Genomic DNA, 23,700 nt, shown 5'->3' with positions numbered 1-23,700 from the left:
ATCTTTCTGGGACCTGCATATTGGTTGTGTCATTGGTGGTCTCCAATTCATTATGGTTTTGGTCCAACGTTCGGCTGTCATTCTCGCAATGTGTCCTGCCCAATTCACTGATATCTCTAGGGAAATCCTAAGCATACTATATTCCATTGCTCTTTGTGCTACTCTGACCTTGTTCTCGGATGCTTTCGTTAGTGTTAATGTTTCTTTATACGTCAGCATTGGTAGGACACACGAATCAACAATTTTCCTCTTCACCACTGTTGTTAATTTTGCTTTTAAAAATCATCCTATGTTTTCCGAATGTCCCTGTCATCATCCATGTTTATCATGATTTTTGTTTTCGATAAGTTCATTTTGAGACCGACTTTGCTTGATTCTTCGTACAAATTTTGTAACATGTCTTGTGCTTGGTCCAGATCTGTTGCTATCAAACCACTATCATCCGCGAATCGTAGGTGACACAAGTATTTTCCGTTTATGTTAATTTCCATACATGATTTGCTTATTTAAATTTCCATTGAAAAGAAAATTTACCTTGGACTAAAAAATTATTGATAAATTCGGTAGATTACTTGCTTATAGCCACGGTGGTTTTCGTTGTTTTTAATAACAAAATTAAGAAGAAAACGAAGAAGAACTTATGGTCGTGTTTGGTATTCGCAAATCATGCTCAGAGGCCTTAGATAAAAAATCTATCAAAATCTATCGATATAAAAAGACATTATCATAGTTAGTATGTGAGAAATATTCTCAATCTAAATAAGGACTTTTAATATGTATTTTGTAGCTCTTACCAAAGAGATGATTTTATATAAGTTTGAACTCGCAAGGTGACGTTAGGTGTAAGATGTCTCGATATTGCATCCCTCTGATTGAAGAGGTATGAGTGACTTTGACTGTACAATTCAATTGATCCAATATCAGAAAATCGCCTGGAATATCTGTTACTCCACTGTGAAATTTCAAATACGTAAGTTAAGCTTTGTTCTACTTAGATGAAGCAAGACTTATGAGTAAACAATTTTTTGTTGTGGAGGGGACGGCTCCTTGCTGTTTGACGGCTGTCTCGTTTTTGAAAGACATCCTCGGAGGTATGGCCCTCTGACCAATCGGAGGCCGAGGTACCACTGTGTTTAAAGTAAAGAGGTCTACCACACCGTATCTTGGGGCGCATTCAAAGAACTTTTTCGCTGACCTGTCGTTTTAAAAAGACACCCTAGCGAGTTTGGTCCACTGACTCATCGGGTAGCCCATGGTGCACCGAGGTGAACTGTGGTGCACCGAGGTGAACCGTGGTGCACCGAGGTGAACCGTGGTGCACCGAGGTGAACCGTGGTGCACCGAGGTGAACCGTGGTGCACCGAGGTGAGATGAGGTGCACCGTCTTTGTGTTTTATATTATAGATCACAACTTACGCTTCGTTGATCCAAACAGCCGGCAACGAGGTCTTTCCGAGTTGGCCTTCGAAGAATGGCCTTCTTCTTTTAAATCTGCAGCTGATAGCTTCTCATAGTCTGTTGAAGTCCGTTTTGGTTCAACTTTTCTCCCTTTGGTTGGACTTGGTCCTTTCTTTTCAAATTGATCGTGCTCCATTTCTTATTGAGACTTTTTCGACTATAAACTGTCAATTAATAGTTAATAATAACATTGGGCCCTGCGAAAGTCATTCATGAGGGATCAATTTGTGATACGAGCGGAACTCACAAGTGTATGCTTAAGCGCCAAGGTTTGAAAACTGTTATTTTGACAAGGGTAGAGTTTGCATATCCGAGCCGAAGGCGAAAGTAGGAAAGCAAGGATTCGTCCAACTCATATGCTTACACATTAAGACTTCCAAAAATTTGTAGCAGAAAGATTCGTTACTTCAAGACTGCAAATTTACGTTGAAGATAAATCGGTAGCTAGAATTGACTCCTTAACAGTGCCCGAAGGTATATTCAACTATACTCAACTATACGACTAGATCCTAGTATACTCGAGTTATTATGTCCGGATTTATTTAGTCCTAGAGCCTCTAAGGAACTTCTGATGGAAAGATATCATCAAAAGTGAAATATGAGGCACACAAATGTAGGCTACAATTTTAGCTAAGTACCGGTGCCTCTGATGTAGATTTGCAAACCTGTAGGCCAGTATCAAAGTTTAGCGGATTTACGTTTGCTAGGCAAATCGACTGCAGGTTTTGGGCTAAGTATATTACTGTAATCATGTCCTTCTGAAATTTCCGTGTACCATTTGGCGTTGCAAATTACTGAGCCGAGCAGTGAATCATAATTTTTCAACAAAAAGAAAACACCGTCGATTTTCACTTAATTTTCGTTTTAATTACGACGCAATTAAGAAGAATTTTTGGTATACAAAACGGATGTTCAATGTACAAAATTACGTTTAACTTATAGGCTATATTTACTAACAATTTTTTTTTACTTAAAAAACGATCGTGTAACGAACTAATGTAAATTTTTGGTATAATTGAATCCATCACAGCCGCCCTAAATAATATTCAAATGAACTTCTTCATGGTCCTCAATGTACTTAGCCTTATGCGTTTCGAATAAATCATTCAAATGTTCGCAAAACCGATCGTGTAATTTATCGACTTGTTCCGGTGATGGATTTTCATTCTTTTCAACAACCAAGGGCGATCCAACTGGAACCATACAAATAAGTTTAATATAAGCGCATGTTACGGTTATGTATGTCGCATACGACTTACCAACGGTTGTTATAGCACGACGTTTCGGTAGCCAGCCGTAAGAGTATTGGAAGAAGCCGCGGCCATTGAACAAAACCGGTGTTACACCAGTAACACTGCGAATATAGTCTTGAAACTTTCGCATCTTTGAACCGGGCGGATTGGCCGGCTGATCGAATATATCCACTTCGTTAAAGGATATGCATGGTACTAACGATGAGCCGGTTGCTATTGCCAATTTAATAAAACCTTTGCGTTTCTTCAGAACAAGGGTGTAGTTTCGTGGATGGCAGTAAAGAGCTGAAACCGAATTTAAGATAAAGAAAAAATCTGGAAAATTATCGCTAACAGCCATTTCGGACAATTCACCTTCTTGAGCACCTCCAACAAATATCAGCACAGCATTCGATGTATATCCGTCTCTATTTTCCTCGCTTTTAATATCATTCGATTGTCTCAGCAGCTTTTTAATACTCTGAGCTGCACACGATCCCATGCCCCAAGCAAGCACAACTTCTCGGAACAACGGCACGTAGAAATGAAAGTCGAGCGTCATTATTTTTGATCGGATGCCCGGGAATAAGGTTTTCCATTTCGAATAATTCGTATTGAAATTGCCAAAGGCACTGGAACTCAGCACACCATGTGGAAACATGGCGAAAATGTAGTTTTGGTTGGCATCGATGTCCACAGTTTTTACCAAGTCGATGGGGAAATATTCAACAAAATAGCTCCAAATCGTTAGGCTGCGAAACCATTGAGACCTGTGTATGTATGAACGTTAGGAAAGCACTGCCTGTTTGTTGCTGAAATTTTTAATTTTACCCGAAACCACGGCCTCCATTTTTACCGGCATCTCTATCATAGTACATGAAACCCATATACACGACGCACAGCACTCGAATGACTGTATTTCCTTTAAACTGAAAATCAAATGGAAATGATTAACATGTATGCATACGTATCGTCTAGTGTTTGATGCAAAATCTTGTACTTCATTTGTTTAAACATTCATTTATACATACTGTACGACAGCACTAGTCAGAGAAGAACGTTCATTTTTATAGGACCTATAAAAACCTTACAACCTATTTTGAGCTAAGTCGTTTCATTTGTTAGAGGACAACAACGACAAAAGTAAACGATGAGCTCGAACTGAGATCGTGCATACTATGTACAGTATACACTTCGCAAGTTTAGCTATATACCAGTGCCTCGTGACACTTTGAGACCACCAAGTTGGTTTAGGAATGAAAGGTATTGGTGGTAAATGAAGAATGAATTTAAAAATATTTTTTTACCTGTTGTTACAATAAAACATTGCCGTTTAAATGCTACTCTTCATTTTGTACTAATATTCTACAATTTGTGACGATACAGACCAGACATACACTAAGGCTCTATGATGCCCTTCTCTAGAGCTCAAACGTAAAAGTCGTACAACAGATGCTTTTCGTATCCGATCGTGAGATTACACATGACGCGGCCTTTACACCGAGGAGTGGCTTTATTGAGGACTCAAAGTGTGAAGGGGCACTAATAAATCCAAATCAGGAGATTCGATAATGATTATCGTCTGTGAAACGATAAACGGTTTCGCTTCGAAATGATATCCCGTTGTTAAAGTTCACTTCGAGCTTACTAAATATTTAAACTGAGTGGGTTATCTATGTGCTGACTATTTTTTATATCTTTATGACACCTGTTCGCGTCTTTCTCTATACATGATACCAGCCAGCCGAATGACAACAACAGTAAAATTGAAATCCGTCTCTTAACCGTATCTAAAGCGTGGTGACTTTTCACTTTTAACCTGTCACATGCGGCTATAATGGTCATTATTGTTAAACAAATTGAAGTACAAGATATGAAATTAACAGATTAAAAACACTTTCTTTGATGGAAGTAATAGACCTGGTAAAAATACTGGTCATAAGCTTGTCGTCTGTAACATGTCTGCTAAGTCATCATGTATGTTATACCAATACGCATTTCAACAAATCATACAAAATAATCAAAAAATTTCGGATAACATTTTGCATCGTATCATATTTGGGAAACAATTGTGGATCGTCATTTCTCCATATTCAACTTACCAATAACAAACCGAATACAATTAGGGCAGCAACATTGCCGAGTACTACCAAGAACATTTCGATCGCAACGGAGATAGTTTGTAAACGCCGGCGAAGCGGTACATTTAGTGGTGCCCATTCTACTTTTAGCATTTTTTTTTGTTGTTTTCTTCTGCGACTTTTTATTATTGTAAAAAATGTCACACTGCGCACGGCAAATAAACGAAATATTTTCACACACTCACGAGAGAAAGAGTAACTTAAAATTTATTCGAACAAATTTGTTTTGTTGATTCTTTTGCAAAACGAAATATTTTTCTTTCTTTCCTTCGTTTATTTGTGCGCCAGATTTAAATCGGTTAACCAGCACTCCTGATAATGACTGAATTTGTTTAGCAGCAAACGACACGGCTGTTCCGATTCGGTCGCATTCAAAGAAGAAATAAAACCATTCACACTTATCGATCACGAACACACATTCAATGCGTAATACTGAAGATTACAAAGTAATTTGTGTTTTATGTGATTTACCTTCGATTTTTCGAAATTTGTTGTACTTTGCCATTCAACATGCGACAATGTCGGAATAGTAATGAAGTCTTCGGTTTATGTACTACAAAAGTTTATAAACATTTAATCAAATTGTAAATGTGGATCAGTGATCGTATACGTTTAATTGTAGAACGATGATAATCATGTCGTCATTTCATTAATTTCTTATTTTTCACATTTCAATTGCATCATTGTACGAAATGGTGAACGCCAAGTGGAATTCCACAATTATAGAGACAAATATACCTCGATAAGAAACGAGTGGGAAGTCTGCTGATACCGAAACGAACAACCGGGCATTATGTGTATCTTATCGCAGCTAAACTTTTTATGAATTGAATGACGTCACGCTATAAAAACTGGCCATTTTACGATGAAATTATGTTTAACCTACCATAGCACCGTTTCTAGTATTAACACTCGTATATGTGACGTCAAAGAGCCCTAAAATTTTCGTACATGTGAGCGTGTACATTTAGATCTATTGTGTTTTAACTCACCCAAGAAAGTATCCTGTCTGTACGGAAGATTCTGATACCATCAGTCTCCAAGTATTTTTTCTGACAATGCTAGAAATAGTGCTATGGACCTGCATAATTTCTATAAAATTTTCTTTTGAGATGGAAAGCAATAATACTAGGCAAAAAAAAGTGTTTTTTTCTTTCTAAAATATCACTTTTTCATGAGACGGACGTCGACCTTACATTTTTTTAAACATGCTAGTCAAGTGCTTCATAGAAGATTTCTTTCAAATTGTTAGAGACCGCTATCAACACATATCTTTTCCTTATGACTCAGTAGTTATCAAATCATTTACATCTTTAGTAGATTAGTGTATCCTGCAATACCGCATATAATTACCAAATCGCTTACTTCTTTTGATCGAAGTATTTTTTAGCATACTCATCTAGAATCTAATACTTCATTTGTTTCAACATGCATTTTACTATGCAACACCCAACTAGTTTGAATATCTGTTTATTTCTGCCGTTTCTTTATAATATAACAAATGAACGTGGCTGAATTACCACGGTCGGTCTATAAATAATAGAACACACAGAGCGAGACAGATTGACATTATGTCCGAAACGACAGTCAACGACCACGACAAGAAAACAGGAATAACAACTCGATATTGATCGATTGAAAGTTTTTGTTCCTGATTTCGGAAAATTACGTGATTATGACTTGTGTATGGGCAATATGTTGAATTACAGGTTGGCTAATGTTATCTCTATCTTAAGTGTTATTTCATTGTTTTGGAAGAATCGCGCTGGTATTTTTAAACTGAATTCAAAATTCTCGGGAAATTATTAGATTATTGAAAAAAATAGGTCGCCTAAACGTTTCATTGGGTTTTTGCTTTTATTTCGAGTTTTACAATAAATTCGTGTATTTACAATGTGTGGGATGTTTTTGGTAGATTTAAAAAAAATTCGATGAGTATGGATGGCTCGTCTCAGAATCGTTATTGTTATTGCTCACATAATTGTTGAATTCGATGATTTTTTTTAGTGTGGCTCATTTCAACAGTAAAGTCCGCAATCAGTAGGTCACGGCACACCAGCAAGCGTATCAGCATCTTTACCATCGGATCTATTACTTCATTTGATTTAAATATTTTCAAAAGACTGATTTCAACTTCATTTTCCATGCTTTTTGCTATATATGACCGGATTAGTCAGATAACACGACCGTAAGATTGCAAAATAGTTTCGTAAAGCAAAAGGAGCCATTCACAAATTACGTACTCATCATGACAGAACGGCTGCGGCGAATAATTTCTTCTGCTACGAAAAAGTTACGGATACAGTCAAGACAAATGTGTTTGACCACATTATTTCAGTTTTACAACAGTTATTCAGCAGATCCAGCCGCTCTAGCTTTTCTTGACGATTTATTATTGTTGCCGATTTAAAACGGTTGTCGCAGCCATCAGCCAACTTTCAAATTTGACCCAAACCTGACCTGAACCTAATATTTTCAGGTTAGATCAGGTCAAGTTCGGGTAACACGAAAGTAAAAGTTCAGGGTCGAGTTCAGAATGAGGTCAAATCAACTCGGGTTTGGGTGGGATATGGGTTGAACGAGAAATAAAAAAAAATCAGGTTCAGGTCAAGTTCAGATTCGGGTTGAAATCCGGCTCGGGTCAACCCGTACCCGATGCGAGTCCATGGAGTAATAATGGTGAAAATGCCGTGCTGCAACTGTTTAACATCCTGATTATCGCTACGTCCCGATAGTTCCAACCATCAATTATATATTATGCAATTTGTCCAAAAAATATAGAAGAAATAATGAAGCGAATTGATCAAAGTCGTTCACATTCGGGTGAACAATTAATCAAAAGAATACTGGCTACGACCCTGAATAGATTTCGAAAACCGTCTTTGTGCTCTTCTCTTTTCTGTGAGACGGAGACCAACTCATGTTTTGGATTCGTCCATTCAATTGTAAACGGCTAGAAGGAAAACATCTGACCACTTTTGTACTCGTTGATTTTATCTGTTTTTGTACCACCTAATTTTCACCAAAATATCATGGACGTGCATCAAGAATTTGTTCCATCGAGCGATTTGTCATCTTCTCTAGCAATCGATAATCAGGTCAGCAATAATACATGTCTGACGCCATATCCACTGGTGTGTTAAAAGTCAGATTGATTTTGCATTTTAGACGAACGGCAATGGGACTACGTTAACATTACCGACTGAACAAAGGCGGACGAATGCTACTGGGCCGTGTCTGAACAATTTGAATGAGGATTGTCTTCTCGAAATATTTTCAAACAAATCATTGACTCCGATTGACTTGTGCTCTCTGGCAGAGACGTGTACTCGTTTCAAACAAATAACCCAGAGAGTGTTTCCAAAGGAATTCGGCATCGAATATTGGGATGACTGCGTTGGATTGGGATACGAATTCAAATCGAAAAAGTACTACCGACGTGACTACACTCTGCAGGATGTTGAACGAATTTTAAAGAATTTTGGACCATACCTTTCCACACTGAAAATAGGCCGGGATCTGGCTGTTGTGAATTTGGTTGCACAATATTGTGCTGACAATGTCACGTTAAAACATCTCAAAATCTCCGAATTGAAAAGCATTCAAGGTGTCAGAGTGCAATTGAATTCTATCTTCAGACAGCTGCTCAAACTTTCGATCTACGATTGTGACTTAGTGATTGCATCGTCTAATATGGACTGTGATTCCTTGATTGAATTGAACATTTTCAATTCATGTGGCTGCACTGCAATTTTGAGGCACACCTTCCCCAATTTGAGACGATTTATTTGGCATTGTTCCAACATCTATTCAAGGCGTGCCAACGATGAAAGTTTCTATTTCATAAACTTTATTGAACGTCATAGACATATTAAAGCTATCAATTTGGAAGGAGTACCAGCTTACCATAGCGAGCTTCTACAAATTATAAGCAGCAGTTGCAAGGAATTGGAGGAATTAGTTTTGAGAGATTTAAGCGAAAATGAATTTTCTAAAATTGTGAAGGTTGTTGAACGAAGGGAGCAGGATCATGTATTGACAGTAAAATGTAACTATAAGTTTAACTACTTGGACGATTGTGACGAAAACCGGAAAGTTAAATTAATAAAATTGAATTGATGATCCCGATGAACATTAATCACGATGTTTTTCTGTGTAGCAGATGATACTAATGAGAAGAAGGGTGTCATATACGATGGGGTAGCGTTGTCTCCAATTGGTACTCCAATTTCTTAGATTTTTGCGGTGTCGTGAAAAGGAAAATAAACGTCGATTACGTCTTGGATTGACCAATAAGCATTGTAATTTGCCGATTATGTCCTTGGTCACACAAGGCAAAATAAAAGTTTTCAAACATTTTCCCAAGTTTCAAGTGAATTTCGTAGATCCGAGGAATTTTCTCTTTTATCTCGAATTTTGAATGGAACATGTTAGGGCCGTCGAAAGTTCATGAAATTCGAGAAAAAAAAACGATTTTCGACCCTCAAGTCTGTAAAAAATTATGGGAAATTAGTTCAAATGCTCGTGTTAGCGAATTAATGACTCCATTAAGTCATTAGGTGAGTAAATAACATAGTGTACAATATACTCGGATGGTTTCGCTGTTTCGGCGTTAGTGAAAATTGTAACTGTCTATTCGGAAATACAGGTTTGACAGCTTCGCTGCAAACTTGAGGAACCTCAATCAAAACTCAATAGTTTCGGCTACGATAACATACAATAAGTTTAGAAAAATTGGTTCTTCTGCATCTGTGCCCTGTCAAAGCTCGTTATGTGAAGCACCTAAACATTTCAACTTCTCATATTTCATCGTAGATGCTTTCAAATCCATAGGACCTTATTTGCCCCGAAAGTACATTCAATTACCTTTCTAGTGACACCCCACGCGATCATGTACGGCTCGTGTACCTCGAGAAAAGTGTAAGTTTTCAGTCTTTTTCGGTTGAAGACTTCAATTGTACCTGCACATAACTCAGTGTGGATGAATTTTAAACCGAATAAGACCCTATTTGCCCCGGAAGTGTATTCAATTACCTTTTTAATGACACCCCACACGACCCTGTACGGTTCGTGTAACTGGAGACATTTCTGTAAGAAAAGTACATGTTTTCGGTTTTTGGTCACCTCACACTAGCCACACAAGCTTCGAAGAATTTTTTTTGTAATTGGTTTTGCCTTCTAGGGTTCAATAGCTTTCTGGGCACATATAAAAAATTCCACTTTGAAAATGCGTCTCATTTTGGTCGGCTGTTTTTCAAAAGAATCCCTCTGTCACTTTTGCAGTATTCTTCTTCTTGAAACTATCAAGGTAAATATAGTGAGGAGGTAATGCCATATATAACCGAATCAGATGTGCGGTGGCACGAAAATTCGATACAAACGCCATCTCATCCATTCGTTGAAAGCAAAAAATGGAATAGAAAGTCGGGCCATCTGTTGTGTGATAGCGAAAATATTTTTGTGAAATACAAGTAAATCGTAGTCAATCAATTTAAAAAAAGATGTCATTGGCATCGAACTTATGTGCTAGGCCGCGCGTCTGAATGGAATTACCTCCTCACTATATTTACCTTGTTAACTATTTCAAACTGAGACTTGAAAACGTCTAAATATCTGTCAATTTCCTGCAGTGCCATCTCTAGCAACCAAACTAGGAAAATCGAGGTGGTAGAACTGGACAGTGTATTCTGCGATAGAAAATTTTGCACTTTTAAAAATAAATTAAATGAAGTTTGAGCAGCGATGTCCTTTTTTGTGTTGAAAATATTATCTCCTGTTACCATTTCGGTGTTCGAAAATGAATAATTTGTGATTGTTTTGTCTTCTTTTGTGTGGTGCTCCGTCATTTTGGTGTGCAAAAATGAAATAAAGTCTAAAATTGGTCTTTTTCGCTTAACTAAAACGCGGCATGACAACTCTATTATGAAAAAAGTCAGTGTGACATTTGTCAAAATAAGGTGGTATTTTGACTGCACCAAAACGAAGGTTGGTTCCTAGATAGGGTATTGATAAAAGCAATACCCTCTCTAGCAACCAAACTCTTAGCTCTCTGTGTCAAATTCACACCTTATTTCTTTGTATTCTACAAACAATATTCTACATTTGGACTGACTACGCTGTAATGTACATGTTAATTCCAAAGGATACTTGATTCTTTCACCACCTTAATAAAAGTAGTTTGGTTGCTAGAGAGGGTATTGATAAAAGGGATAAAATCAGTTGAGCTTCTTCTTCTTCTTCTTCAACCGGTAAATGGTACTTAATCCAGTCGGTATTTTATCGGTTTTATGTACCGGTTGCAATCCTATAGTTTAGTAAGGACGCAGCCAACGAGGGATGACTGAACGTACACAAACAGTATTGACGCTAAACACTCTTATATCAAAGTCCATCCTAGGTAGAAATGTTACATTTGACTCAACACAAAATTATTGGGGATTCTTATATCCATTCATTATGTACAGTGGGCTAGGAGGTCGTTTAACTTCGACATTTTCCTAACAGAATGTACCGGAATCCGGGCCGGAATTTGTCGTTCAGGTTTTACTTGAAAGAAACAGAGAAGTAAATGTTTGTAGAACGGTTGCTGTTGTCTAGAGATTTGATTCGGTTCGTACTCTAGGACAAAGTTGACCCATTCGACTGAAACGAATTTTATTTGGTAATTTATCGAACAATTTTTATTTTATTTCGCAATTTGCACTATTTACAAAACAATCAATCAATCGGCGTGTGACATTATTTACATAATTGGTTCTAACTACAAGAAATCAACAAAGTTTTTTATAAGGATACGAGTTGCTAATAAATTTCTTTTCCTATTTTCTGATGAATTATGTCCAGAAAAAACTGAAAAAAAAACTGAAAAAAAACTGCGATAGAAGTGCTTGATCAATAAACAATTAAAAACAAACAAGTTGTCTAAATTCGGAAAAGAAAGACATTATCGACACGCGTTGTTTTTATTTAATAAATTTTTTATTTGGTGATTTAAAGTCATAAAACACTAACAAATTGGCACGTTCGTAAACAAAAACAATTGAGTTGACTTTATATAAAAAAATGATCCGAAAAAGTCCGTAGTATGTTATGACTTAAATGATAAATGTAAAGATAATTAATTTATATTCAACGTTAGTTATATCATTTTCATAAATTTAAATATTATTTTGCGACTTTTAAGAAGGACATAATGCTTGGTTTTCTAAAGATTTTTCCTTTTTGTTTGTTTTCATTTTAGGTTTTTCATAATTAATGTAGACTTTTGAATTTGGTAAAAATTTCAAGAACACATTTTCATAAATGAAATTCTTCAATAAAATGGAGAATGTTAGAAATTTGAACGATCGTGTCAAATCGAAAATGGTACATCCAGACGATTTACCTTGTTTTAAATTGCCAGGCTAACTCCTCTAACGAAGATGAGTAGAGTCAATAGATACGAAAAAGGAGTATACCAAAGACTGAGATCTTTGCAGGTTTTCGTCGAAATTGTCAGGAATTCCCCAAACGAATTTCAAAAATCTATGAGCAAATGTGGCTAGATTTTATAAAGTCGCTGTTATCGTAAAGTCGTAAACGCGAATGGGATACTCATCTTTGGAATGTCGTAATCTTATCTGGAAGCTTAGATTTTCTCAATTTATAGAACTTGGATTAGCATTTCCACCAAACTGAAATTGATGAAAGCTCCGCCCATAAAAGCTGCCATTTTTTCAAATTATTCAAGAAAATTTTGTTGGCTAACTTTTAGAGACTCACCCATTGCACATTGTGACTATACCTATACCATGTTATGTTGAAGTTTTCCTTCCTCCGGCTAACAATTTCCATATCTGTTACGTTTGGGCATCATCGTTCAAATTTCTAACGTTCTATCAACTTTTTAGAAACGACAAGCGTATCGTCTTACTGAGTCGATTTACTTCGACTTTCATTCGACACCACATTAACCATAGGTCATCGCCTGTTTTTAAGCGATGCTCTTCATAACAGATAATTAGCCGTCTCTCAAAGGTTCTTAGAATGTTTTCTTTTTGGTTGGAGAATTTGGATTGATTTGTTTTCAGCAAGGTCGTTTTTCTCTCTTCTAAATGACTAATTCATATTGTTGCTCAGTGGCTTAGCTATGGGTAGATTTTTTTCCTCATTTTTTTACAAATTATTTTCAGAAAAATATATTTTTGTTTATCCATTTGAACTAGGTAATGTGTGTGTGTGTTCCCTGAGCGAAACTCTAAAAATCAATAAATTTTTCTTCTTCTTTTTTTGTCAGTGGGTTTTTTTTAAATTTATATTTTGTTCTTTCTCCTAATAATTTGGCTTTCCAAAACTAAGCAGGTTAGTAAGATAATCAACAATTGGTTTTTATTACTTAGTTTCTACGGGTTCTTTCTGTTACATTTTTTTCTTTAATTTTTTTTTTATTATTTTATTTTAAATTCATAAGAACTAGATCTCTTTTTACTTAAAATTATAATCAATAAGTCGACCAACAGATCAATCGAAAAATCTATGAACAAACGACGAATAATAAAATCTTAAGAATCACTTGATGAGTTTTGTGTTATTGGTTGGAAGTAATGGAGACCATTTGTCTGGAAAAATAAAATATTTTTTTAAAGAACGATCAGATTTAAGAGTTTCCATCTGTTTTTCTAATTATACTACTTACTGCCATATCATATTCGGTTATATATGCTGGAATTTCCAATTGATCTTTTGTTATTGCGGCATATAAGTGCTCGACGCCGGGAAGCTGATGAACTTTGGCTTTAATTGCCGGTGCCATAAATGTCAAAAACCACCAAGTCATCATCTATTCATGAAGAAAAAGAAAATCCAGTAAATACTTTCGAAGCTTTCTTGACTTGACTTTCGAAGCATTCGCGCAATTACAAATAGATGGTGAATTCTCTATCGAATTTGACGATCAGTATGGGACAAGTGGGTTGGCCTGTAGAGGCGTCACCTTTTTTTCATAGTACTTCATTCTCTGCGGCTTATTTTCATGTGAACCAACTTCACATTTGTCATTACAGAACAAAAATGTCACCATATGAAGTTGGTTCACATGAAAATAAGCACAGTGACAGTAGTAATTTTATGACAGAATGTATTAAAATATGGGAAAAATCTTGTACATTTCTTCTTAGTTTCTAAACACCATTCTCCTATAATAGTCAAACCACATCGAAACTTTCTGTCGTGAAGTGACAGTTTTGACATTGACATATTACAGTATTAACGTAAATGTTACAAAAGGCTACTATAACACTGTAATATTGTTAAAAATTAATTGTTTAAAGACAAGTTTTACGTACAGTTCACGTTTTCAATTGAAGCTATGACGAAATTTTTCAGATGTCAAAAATGACAACGTCAAAAATGTCAATGTCAAAACTGTCACTTCACGACAGAAAGTTTCGATGTGGTTTGGCTCTAAATAACATTTCTCTTTAAAGTTTCAAAATTAGCTACAATTGTCGAATCTATTACTTCTTTTCGTTTTACTTTTATTTATCGACGAAATATTTTTCACGTCATTCGTTTTAATCATTCACAGACGGCAATCATATCATTAGTTTAACAATCTATTATTTCATTTGATCTACGTATTTTCAAGATATTGATTTCGAATCTATTACTTCATTTTTTGAACATTGCCATTTGCTATTAATCACAACTTGCCGTTTTTTTACTGCTATCGATAACAGGTGATAGTTGTTCATAACAAGCTACCACGGTAGGTAGTAAAAAATATTTTCAGTGCAGTATGTCACATTTCTAAGCATATTTCCTTGGGGATCTACTTAAGTGAGTACCCCTCGGTTTGGCGTATTCTTTTCGATATGAGAAATATTTAGCCGGAAGTTATCGCTTATTGGACAGGCTTACCTGAAACTATAAATTACATGCTACCTCATTTGTCGTAGACCTGATAATAATCATCTTGGACCTGCCCTCAATTGATTGGATACCTGAATGTATTAATCCGTAAAAAATGACCTGCCAGATTCGACTGAAGTCAAGATCAGGTCACAAATTTCTTTCTAAAGTTAGGCACCTATTTCTCCGAACTTCATTTATCACTATCGTTCCTCTGATGACATAGTTGTCTAGCATAATTTTGCTGAAATATGTTACCGATACTTAAAGACAGTAAAATTATCAAGAAAAGGACATTGATTTCCATGAATCAGTCATCCTACAAAATCTTACAAGGGAAAATAACTTCTTGTAAGAAAATGGCTTGTTCATTAGGCCTGTTCATTTTAGAGAAATAGTCTCAAATTCATCCGGCATGGTGTCTATCTGGTCCGGAAGGCTAAAATATTGGACCCGTATTTTTTTTAGAATTTAAAAAAATAGTTTAGATCTGGGGAGCGAAGCATTTGCTCAAATGTACGAAAGCGTTGGTTAGAAGAGAGGAGAATGATGGTGTATATCTTTTTTACTCTTCTAACCAACGCATTCGTACATTTGAACAATGCCTATTGTTCATGGAATTGATACAAATTTTTTTCCGTCTTTCGCAGGCCGGTCATTTTTCTCTGTTACCTATGGCAGAGTAAGTGAATGGCAAACTTCCTCTAATGTTGTTTCCAGTAAAAAAATTGTGTTAAAACTTGTGAAGTCCTAGATCTTGCATGAATTCACTTGAAATGACATAAGTGCAAAAGAACTAACTCGCTCGCAAATGAATTGTTAATGATATGCCTGCCGTATGTTAAAGTCAATGGAACATATTAGAACATTAGAACATGTGTTTATTAAATGTTTATTTAGTGTCTGGCAAACATCGTTTGAATAGTTTGATAAAATTAGAAGCTACCACGAAATACAGTAATAGTAATGGAGTTTTGCTTTTCAAAAATATTGAACTTGGAAAAGACTCGAACTTAATTCAAATCCAACCCCTTTCCGCAGAATATTTTTTTTAGAATGTAAAAATTGAACTTACCTTTGTCCAGAAGGTTGGATGCACGATGTAGAATGCCTTCAAGTTTTTCTTGTATCTAAAAATAGAGAAAAGAAATGAATCATTACACCATAAGACGTATATTGTACGTAATCTGTCCTTTTTGATGAATCAAAATGCTATAAAAATAAAACCAACAAGCACGAACAAGGATCAAAAGCCAATACATATAGCCAACATGTGACTAATGTCTAATACCCACCTCTTTTTTGTGCAAACAAACTAACAAACATAATATATTATGGAAACTAAAAATAACTTTCTTGATTGTATGCTACACTTTCAGTTATTACTATTATTGTACGGAATGTACGTACAACTGGAAAAAAGGTCGTTTTGATATCACAAAAAGAATATTTCTTTTCTCGTAAATTGGTATCATATCATGTACACAACGTAGCGTGACGTGTGTGTGACGTGTGCACGACAAAGTTTTAGCATTACAGTGAAGTGTAAAATACTCAAGTTAAAAGCTCTTCCATTTTATGGGCTCCATTGTTAAGTTCACAAGAACATAAACAATTCAAAAGATTTTTCCATTTCATTTTAATGGCATTTTACGGTTTGGAGGTTCGGTTACATGCGGCCTAGTTTTCTTTTCTTTTTTTTTTGTAATTTTCCTCCTTTAATTACAATAGGAAATAGGTCGAGCATTTCATCTCCATTAAACTAATGATTTGTTCAACACACCGACAGACCGAAAATGAAATAAAATACAAAGTTTCCGAAAATAGAACCATGATTGACAGGCATTTGAACCGAATGAAAGTTGTAAATTGGGTCAGATGCTATAAAAACACATAGCAGTCACATTCCAACGAATATAAATTAAAACTTACTTATACGGAAGAATACTGTAGACATCACGTAGCCAATGCAGCGACGGATAATTGTTTGAACTGGTCAACGTGTGGAAATAAGCAATGACATAGTCGCCTTTAACGATCGGATCCAGCAGATAGATTAAGTACAGTAGAGCCTTTTCCAAATCAATATTTTGAGCAGGAAACCATTTTCCGCAGAATACAACAACTGGCCGGCCCAAACGATCAATGCCACTCTGATAGAGACAACCGATGCCAGATACTTCGGTTAGGTCTTCGGTGCGGGCGCGGTGTAGTAATCGTTCATATCTGAAAATATAAAAAATGGAAAATTTTAGGGACTTCATATGTCGTTCAATTATGGTATTAGAGGTACAGAAAATTTCAACCAAGGAGCAGTTGAGTCGATTTTCAATTTCTCTATTTTGAAAAGCAGAAATCTTAACTTTTACGAGTCATTTTTAAGTCGCAAGAAGTCATGTTTTGGTCACTTGTCTACGGTCTTGTTGTATTCAGTGGTAAACTACTTTCTCGAGGAGTTGAAAAATAAGGTAGGGATGATTTTTACACCGCAAACAAGGAACAAACGCGCAAACAAGACTAAGTTTGACAGTATAAAAATCAGTGAACCAGATCTAATGAACGATTTTTCCTAATTTTTACATTATCTTAAGAGTGGTAAGAGAACCTTTATTAAAGCGACACTTTTACGTCTGGTCTGGGTAAGCAATGTACTTGTTTTGGAAGATTTATTTCAAGTAATTCTGTTTGTTGTAGACCGAGCGGAGCGAGTTGTACGTACACAACTTTACTTGCAATAGATTAGCATACCTTTCTAAATAAAACCTATTGGCCATTGGCCAACCGACGCCGCATAAAATAAACTTTTTCAGAAAATGAAACTAAATTGAATTTTAAGAAGAAACAAAATCTTGCGTGACAATCTCGCCCGTGTAACAATTTAATTGCTCTTATTCTTTCCTAAATAAACATTTAATTGGCCCTGGTACAACAAACACAGTTTCAATTTTTTTCCGTTAAAACTCTTTAAATTAATGTTTATGCAAATTTCAATCAGATAGCATATAGTCTGGGCCACATAGATTTACAAATTAATTCTAATTTATGCTTTCATAGTGCAATACATTGTGTCTGATTACTTTGTTGTATGCATTCACTGTCACCACATTAGACAAGTGGCAATTTTAATGAGATTTGACTATGTCTTGTAATACCTTGCACATTATAATTTGAAATGTGATATAACAAACAACGCACGAACATTATAATACAACTAGAGGCGAATAAACTTCTTGACAACAAGGTATTTCTGGTATTATAAGTATTGCATTGTAGGGCAATCAATTTCTATAAACGATCGCTTGAAAGCTAATTATAGTTCAATCCAAAGATCAGATATGGCTATTAATGCACTGGAATTGCATAACAGATCCACATTATTAAATGTGAATTTTAATTGTTTGTGATGCTTCTGAAATTATCACTCGGCTTATGTTTTTCCAATAAAAGTTTACCTTGACAATTTTACATTCAATTCATTTAACTTTTCAGGCTTGTACGAAGTATCAGGTCTGACTGCACTATTCTTGTATTTTGGTTAACCTGTTACAGACGGCAAATATATGACCAGTACTATTATCGGATCTATTATTCACTTCCATCGATTAAAGTATTTTTAATCTGTTAATCTTTCCCGGTTTACTACATCTAAAGATGAAAATTTACAAAGGAATAATGACAGTGATGGTAATGATAGGCGGCAGATTCTCTTCCTCGTCAATCGTTCTGAGTGAAAATTCGGGCAATCAAGGCATTCTTGCCATCCGTGTTGCCGATGCGCTTTTCCCTTCTCGGTACACTCAGAGGCAATGAAATTTCAGCATGAATTTGCTTCAGCTATTTTTCAGCTGATCCACATACACAATAAAAACTGTTTATACTTGTTTATACGGTTGAAGCTGCTAGACGCACGCGTGTGGTAGTGGTAAGACCGTATAAGGTCGTATAAACAGATTTGATTGTATGTGTGGATCAGCTGAAAAACAGCTGAAACGAATTAATGCTGAGATTTCACTGCCTCTAACTGTATGCTGGCGTATAGATAGCAGAAAGGGTGCAACGAAAGTGCGATTTTTTTAAAATTGATGGATAGTCAAAATGAACACAGGTGTTTTGTCGAACTCGCTTGCAGCTCGTACAGCACCTTATCTTCAATGAATTTCTTGAGGCTTGTAATATACGAGAATTTTCTACGTTGTGCCTAAACAGGGCCATTGATTTGATTTGATGTGTTAAGAGACCTTACCAGTAGCCGTTTACGGCCAATAACAAGTTCAATCTGGACCATACCATCGGCTTGTGAACCAAGCTTCGAAGTATGCAAATGCTCTTTGAAGGACGTTAGGCGCACAGCTGATATCTCGCCTAAATGTAGGCTAGACATCATCATATTTGGGTTACGCCCGTTACGCCATCCAAGCCATTCAAGTGGAAGGCTAATACGTAACCACTGAGGCATCCTGTACTACAGTAATTTCCCGGAATTTCGTTTGTTTAAATTTTTTACAATAATTTCTAGAATATCCAACATTTCCAAGAATTCCCTGTACAATAGCGCCTGTAAGCTTAGGCTTTTAGTACGATCTTTTCACAATATTAGCTGGGGAATTGCTGTAGATAACACACAAGGACTATTTTTGGGAAATCCTTTGATCACATTTTCCTAAATTTTTCAAAATTTTCCTACATTCTTCCACATTTTTCCTAAATATGGAATAATATCCTAGAAATAGGCACCAGCATTTATTTACGTACGAGTCGCGTGCCGCGCCGTATGCAAAGGTTTTTACTTTCAATTATTGTGGACTTGTGACACACATTTGAAATTTTTTTAAAAATGTGAGAAAAGTTCAGACATGTTTTCAATCAATGTGCTTTCAAAGTTTTCGGATGCAAAATCACCGTGACATGACATCAAAAAATAAATAAATGCTTTTTTATGTTAACATTGTTGCACAGAGTACAGCACATGTTTTATGTAGATTGTAGGCTCTGTTTAAGCAAAATGAATATAAAAATGATTTGAAACAGAAGTTCGTCGTTCGTATACAAAAAAAATGAACAGAGTTAATAATTGGCTGCCGTACAGATAGATGAATGATGACAAAAACAAATTATTCTAAAATATAATTGATATGTTGATCAAAATTAAGCGAAATTAGTCACCAGTCACCATATCATGAAATAAAGTATTGGTTGCGCTATTCCAAATGAAGTGATGTGTGAACTAAACGACAGTATTATTGACATACTAAAAAAGCGGAGCTTGCGTTTTTTTCTGTCATGTAAAAGATAATGAATCAGATACATCGTCAGATACTCATGTCCATACATCATTGAGTTTATTATAGCGCGTGTAAAATCGAGTTAGTTATCAATTAGCACGATATACATCGTTCGTGTTGCATTTACAGTTTTGTAGTGCACTATCGATTGGTCTGTGACGGATTAGGCTTTTCAACGCAACTGGAAATTGTAAATTTAGCGTGAATTTCATTAGATAAAACCTCATGTGTGTTGTTCAGATTCAATCAATGGGAAAATTGATATGAACGAGACAGAAGCATTTGGTTTTCCGATATAATTTCAATTCACATTTTAGCTGACCAATGTTCGCTGAATAAATTGATTTCATAATTCTGTGCTCATTACAGCACTTTAAATGGGTGAACGGTTGATAGTGTGTAAGAGTAGAGTGTAAAAACGAAAAGAAATTATTTCGTTTCAATTCGTGGAGGGAGTGGCTAGATACAACTGATTCTTGCAATTTGTCAATAGCTACACTGTCCCTACACATTCTTCTCACAAAACAGCTTTTTCTAAATAATCCACTGAGTCCTAAATTTGTCGTTAGTTGACCGGCAAAATACTGTTATATGGGACAAATGATGGAAATGGGTTCTTGCCCGAATTAACAAACATCCCACAAGTAGCACCATTTCTATTATTTGCCCACTGCTCATAAATCGTTACATTTGTTTGTTTTTAACTTAGCATCATCATAAGTAGTTGTTTGTTAACAACCGAAGGCTTCCGAAGATTCAGCTGAGGGAGAAAATGACTATTTCCTCGCCTGAGTTGTGAAAAGGATTTTTTTTACCTCAATGTGTCCTTCAGTCACATTTCATCGGTTTATGACATGAACCATTTTCGAGTGGGAAATCACATATAATCCTTGTCAAAAAAATCAGCCATTTTTGGGAAAACGTTTTTCCATATTTTATTGATTTACTAAATTTTTCTTTTTCCCAAAAAAATTTCAGAAAAAATTAAGGAAAATCTAGGAAATATGGGAAGATTCAAGAAAATATGAAAAGAGGTTGTCCCAAAAATAGTCCATGACTGCTGAAAAACCTCCATCCACTCTAAGCGCCTTTATTTCTTTAAACGTACGGTCCTTTTTCTGTTAATAGTACATTACGTCCGAGGTTCCAAATTTTTATTTTGACGGGTGGAGACGTTATGGCAGGCCCGGACTGGCCATACGGTGAATTCGGGGGATTCCCGATGGGCCTTTTTCGAGCCAGTCCGGTACTGCGTTATGGCCCGACCCGAAGGGGAGTGCTGCATTTCCACTCCTCAAAATAAAAATTTGGAACCTCCGACGTACAGTGCTTTACGTGCTTCTGGTGGGTAAATGCGAAAAATGTACTCAAAAAATGCATTTACCGACCAGAAGCACGTAAAATAATATTTTTGAGGCACGAACTTCAACCGTTACTTTCATCCGTTAAAAGTAATCACTGCCTGTCTTAATCGGATTTAATCTTCAGATTAAATGATCCAAGGACCACTAATGGCAACTACAAAGTGTGATGAAATAGCGGCACGAATCACTCCTTGATTCAATCAAAAAAGTTAACTATCACAAACAACAGAAAACGCCGAGAACCGTTCCAATGCTTTTGAAATAATTTACAAATTTGATGCTAATTAAATGCGATAAGAGTTATTAGCAGTTTAAGTACTTAATTCTGATTAATTTACATTCAAGACAATGAATAACATTTTATAATTGAAATAAAATCACATTCTCGTAAAGAATTAATTAAAATTACCATCAGAAAACTTCATTCCGTTACGTCGTCGTAATCGTATTTTTATTACACATTTTCTTAGAACATAAATTTCAACAAAGTGTGCACATATTCTAGGAGAGAAATCAATAAAAAAAAACAATTCAAGGACTTGAGCGTGTAACACGCAATGCCTTTAGACTATCAGTTTTGAAGGTGAAGTCGAATTTTTGGGACGATTCTGAAGATGAATAGTATCCTTTGATGACTCAATTAGGTATCTACGAGTTTTAGAACTTATAACAGTGAGGTTTGAAACCATGAAAAGGCTTAGGAAATATGTAAACACATTAACATTAAAAGCGAGTGACGAGGAGTTTTAGTGAAAATGTTGCATCAAATCAATTACCATTTGCAACTTGTAAAACATGTTCGTCAACAATGCCAATCACGAAAATATAAACAATATTTCAAAATTAAAAACCTAGGCACCACACGTTTATAATCTCCCCAATCTCATTTCCAGTCGAACTATGAAAAATTGTTGTTGACGAAAACACTCAAAATAATAAACAAAAATTTTGTTTGTTCCATTTTATGATAAATTGAACCAGTCAAATGAAATATTAGAATCGCGACCATAGGTACACATTTAAGTCATGTATGTTAAGTGGAAAGGCACGATCTATTGAAGTGCTAAAATGTTGTTTTTGAGCTGATTTTAAAGTGCACTGAATCTGATCATGCGAATATTTTCTACTTAACCTTTTAGAAAAGACAAGTACATCGAAGAATCACTAAATCTATTACTTCGTTTGATTAAAGTAACGCTGAATGTTGGATACAAAATCTGTTACTTCAATTATTTTAACAAATATTCTCTTTTAGGCCCATCGCTTGTTTTTGTCGTATTTTCGTCGACGACGTTTCGTTGTTAGAACAAACTAACCTTTCTTCTGGAGTTTCAATTTGAATTTCTGGTGCAACCTCTTGTGGAATTGGATCACCCAATTCAATTGATGTTCCTTCCACCATTGTCATCATTTTGTATGCGGTTTTATTGATAAACTTTACTCCGTACGTATGCTATAGACAGCAGTGATATGTGGAAAAATTTATATTGGTGCTCTGGTTAGACAAAATGTTTCAGTACAATTCACAAAGAAAATCAATGTTTTTGTTGTTGTGAAATATTGATTCGACGAAGGAAGGCACTATATTTTCATTAAATGTTTTTCTGGTGTAACTTTTTCGTTCTTATTATTTCCTTCACAACGATTCTCTTTTAATTTCCTTCACGATTTCATCAAAATTTATTTCAATTTTCCACTTTATGTAACCATAGTATAAATATGTATCGGAAAACTTTTCTAAAAACGATGCGTACGTATGTATAATAACCGCGACAATATATCCCAATATGTTTTAATACAAAAAAAATTCTTCTCGTAAATAAACGCTTAAACGTCCAATAGAAACGAATCCAAATTTAGAACTGACGATGAAGTGAAAATTTTGTCTGCTTGAAAACTATATGCGAGTGAGAGACTGTGAGGGAGCATTTAAAAGAGTGATTTACTCCGCAGACGCGGTAATATAGCATGGTGTGACGTTCGTTGTACCAAAAGCACAATGTAAAATGCTTGGTGCGAATGAGAGACAAAACCAAAATATTTGTTTCTGGTTACCTAGCGCACCACGGCGACATTTACAGTGTGTGACGCTTTTTGTTATTATTGTAAAGTTTATAACTTTTCGGAATGGGGTAAAAGTCCTTGTCCCATCATATGAAAATTGTGAATAATGTACGAGTCGGTTCGCACCAGAAGTGAGGTTTCTGCTTTGTTTTATCTATACCATTTCGGTAAACATGCACAAAAATATATGACCCGACAGACATGTAAATTACAATCACTTCTAAAAATACCGCTGAGAATTTGTTGTGCCGAAAGGTATTTCTGTTTGATT

General features: G+C 35.6%; 3 protein-coding genes across 7 annotated transcripts in view; 1 reads left to right on the top strand and 2 right to left on the bottom strand.

Annotated features, from left to right (window-relative positions):
• Window positions 1–2,303: 2,303 nt before the first annotated feature.
• On the bottom strand, window positions 2,304–5,394 carry LOC119079407 (2-acylglycerol O-acyltransferase 2-A-like). Its single transcript, XM_037187297.1, has 5 exons — window positions 4,793–5,394; window positions 3,522–3,619; window positions 3,066–3,460; window positions 2,718–2,996; window positions 2,304–2,651 (listed from the first exon to the last, which is right to left on the bottom strand). Exons 1-5 carry the CDS (start codon window positions 4,922–4,924, stop codon window positions 2,494–2,496), a joined length of 1,062 nt encoding a protein of 353 aa, XP_037043192.1. The 5' UTR covers window positions 4,925–5,394; the 3' UTR covers window positions 2,304–2,493.
• Window positions 5,395–7,726: 2,332 nt separating this feature from the next.
• On the top strand, window positions 7,727–8,970 carry LOC119079408. Its single transcript, XM_037187298.1, has 2 exons — window positions 7,727–7,929; window positions 8,000–8,970. Exons 1-2 carry the CDS (start codon window positions 7,864–7,866, stop codon window positions 8,948–8,950), a joined length of 1,017 nt encoding a protein of 338 aa, XP_037043193.1. The 5' UTR covers window positions 7,727–7,863; the 3' UTR covers window positions 8,951–8,970.
• Window positions 8,971–13,091: 4,121 nt separating this feature from the next.
• The window catches only part of LOC119079404 (protein GDAP2 homolog), a 46,110-nt gene continuing 35,501 nt past the window's right edge, over window positions 13,092–23,700 (bottom strand). For 4 of the 5 annotated variants that reach the window (XM_037187293.1, XM_037187291.1, XM_037187294.1 and 1 more), the window contains 4 exons: window positions 16,652–16,945; window positions 15,795–15,849; window positions 13,506–13,649; window positions 13,092–13,428 (listed from right to left, as the gene is read on the bottom strand). In XM_037187293.1, coding sequence (XP_037043188.1) covers window positions 13,372–13,428; window positions 13,506–13,649; window positions 15,795–15,849; window positions 16,652–16,945 — 550 coding nt within the window. In that variant the 3' untranslated portion in view covers window positions 13,092–13,371. Of the gene's footprint in view, window positions 13,429–13,505; window positions 13,650–15,794; window positions 15,850–16,651; window positions 16,946–22,681; window positions 23,230–23,700 lie in introns of those variants that run through there. The other variant, XM_037187296.1, reaches the window with a different exon arrangement.

Source organism: Bradysia coprophila, unplaced genomic scaffold, assembly GCF_014529535.1.
Source record: "Bradysia coprophila strain Holo2 unplaced genomic scaffold, BU_Bcop_v1 contig_324, whole genome shotgun sequence".
Taxonomy (NCBI): Eukaryota; Metazoa; Arthropoda; class Insecta; order Diptera; family Sciaridae; genus Bradysia; species Bradysia coprophila.
The sequence above is the reverse complement of the archived record's forward strand: the minus strand, read 5'-3'. Positions and strand labels throughout refer to the sequence as shown.

Excerpts from the sequence above, each read along its gene's own strand:
- LOC119079407 (XM_037187297.1), bottom strand. The coding sequence starts at position 4,924 with ATGCTAAAAGTAGAATGGGCACCACTAAATGTACCGCTTCGCCGGCGT. Across the intron at positions 3,461-3,521 it reads AATGGAGGCCGTGGTTTCGG|GTCTCAATGGTTTCGCAGCC; the intron begins GTAAAATTAAAA and ends ATACATACACAG. Across the intron at positions 2,652-2,717 it reads TCGTGCTATAACAACCGTTG|TTGGATCGCCCTTGGTTGTT; the intron begins GTAAGTCGTATG and ends GTATGGTTCCAG.
- LOC119079408 (XM_037187298.1), top strand. The coding sequence starts at position 7,864 with ATGGACGTGCATCAAGAATTTGTTCCATCGAGCGATTTGTCATCTTCT. Across the intron at positions 7,930-7,999 it reads CTCTAGCAATCGATAATCAG|ACGAACGGCAATGGGACTAC; the intron begins GTCAGCAATAAT and ends TTTGCATTTTAG.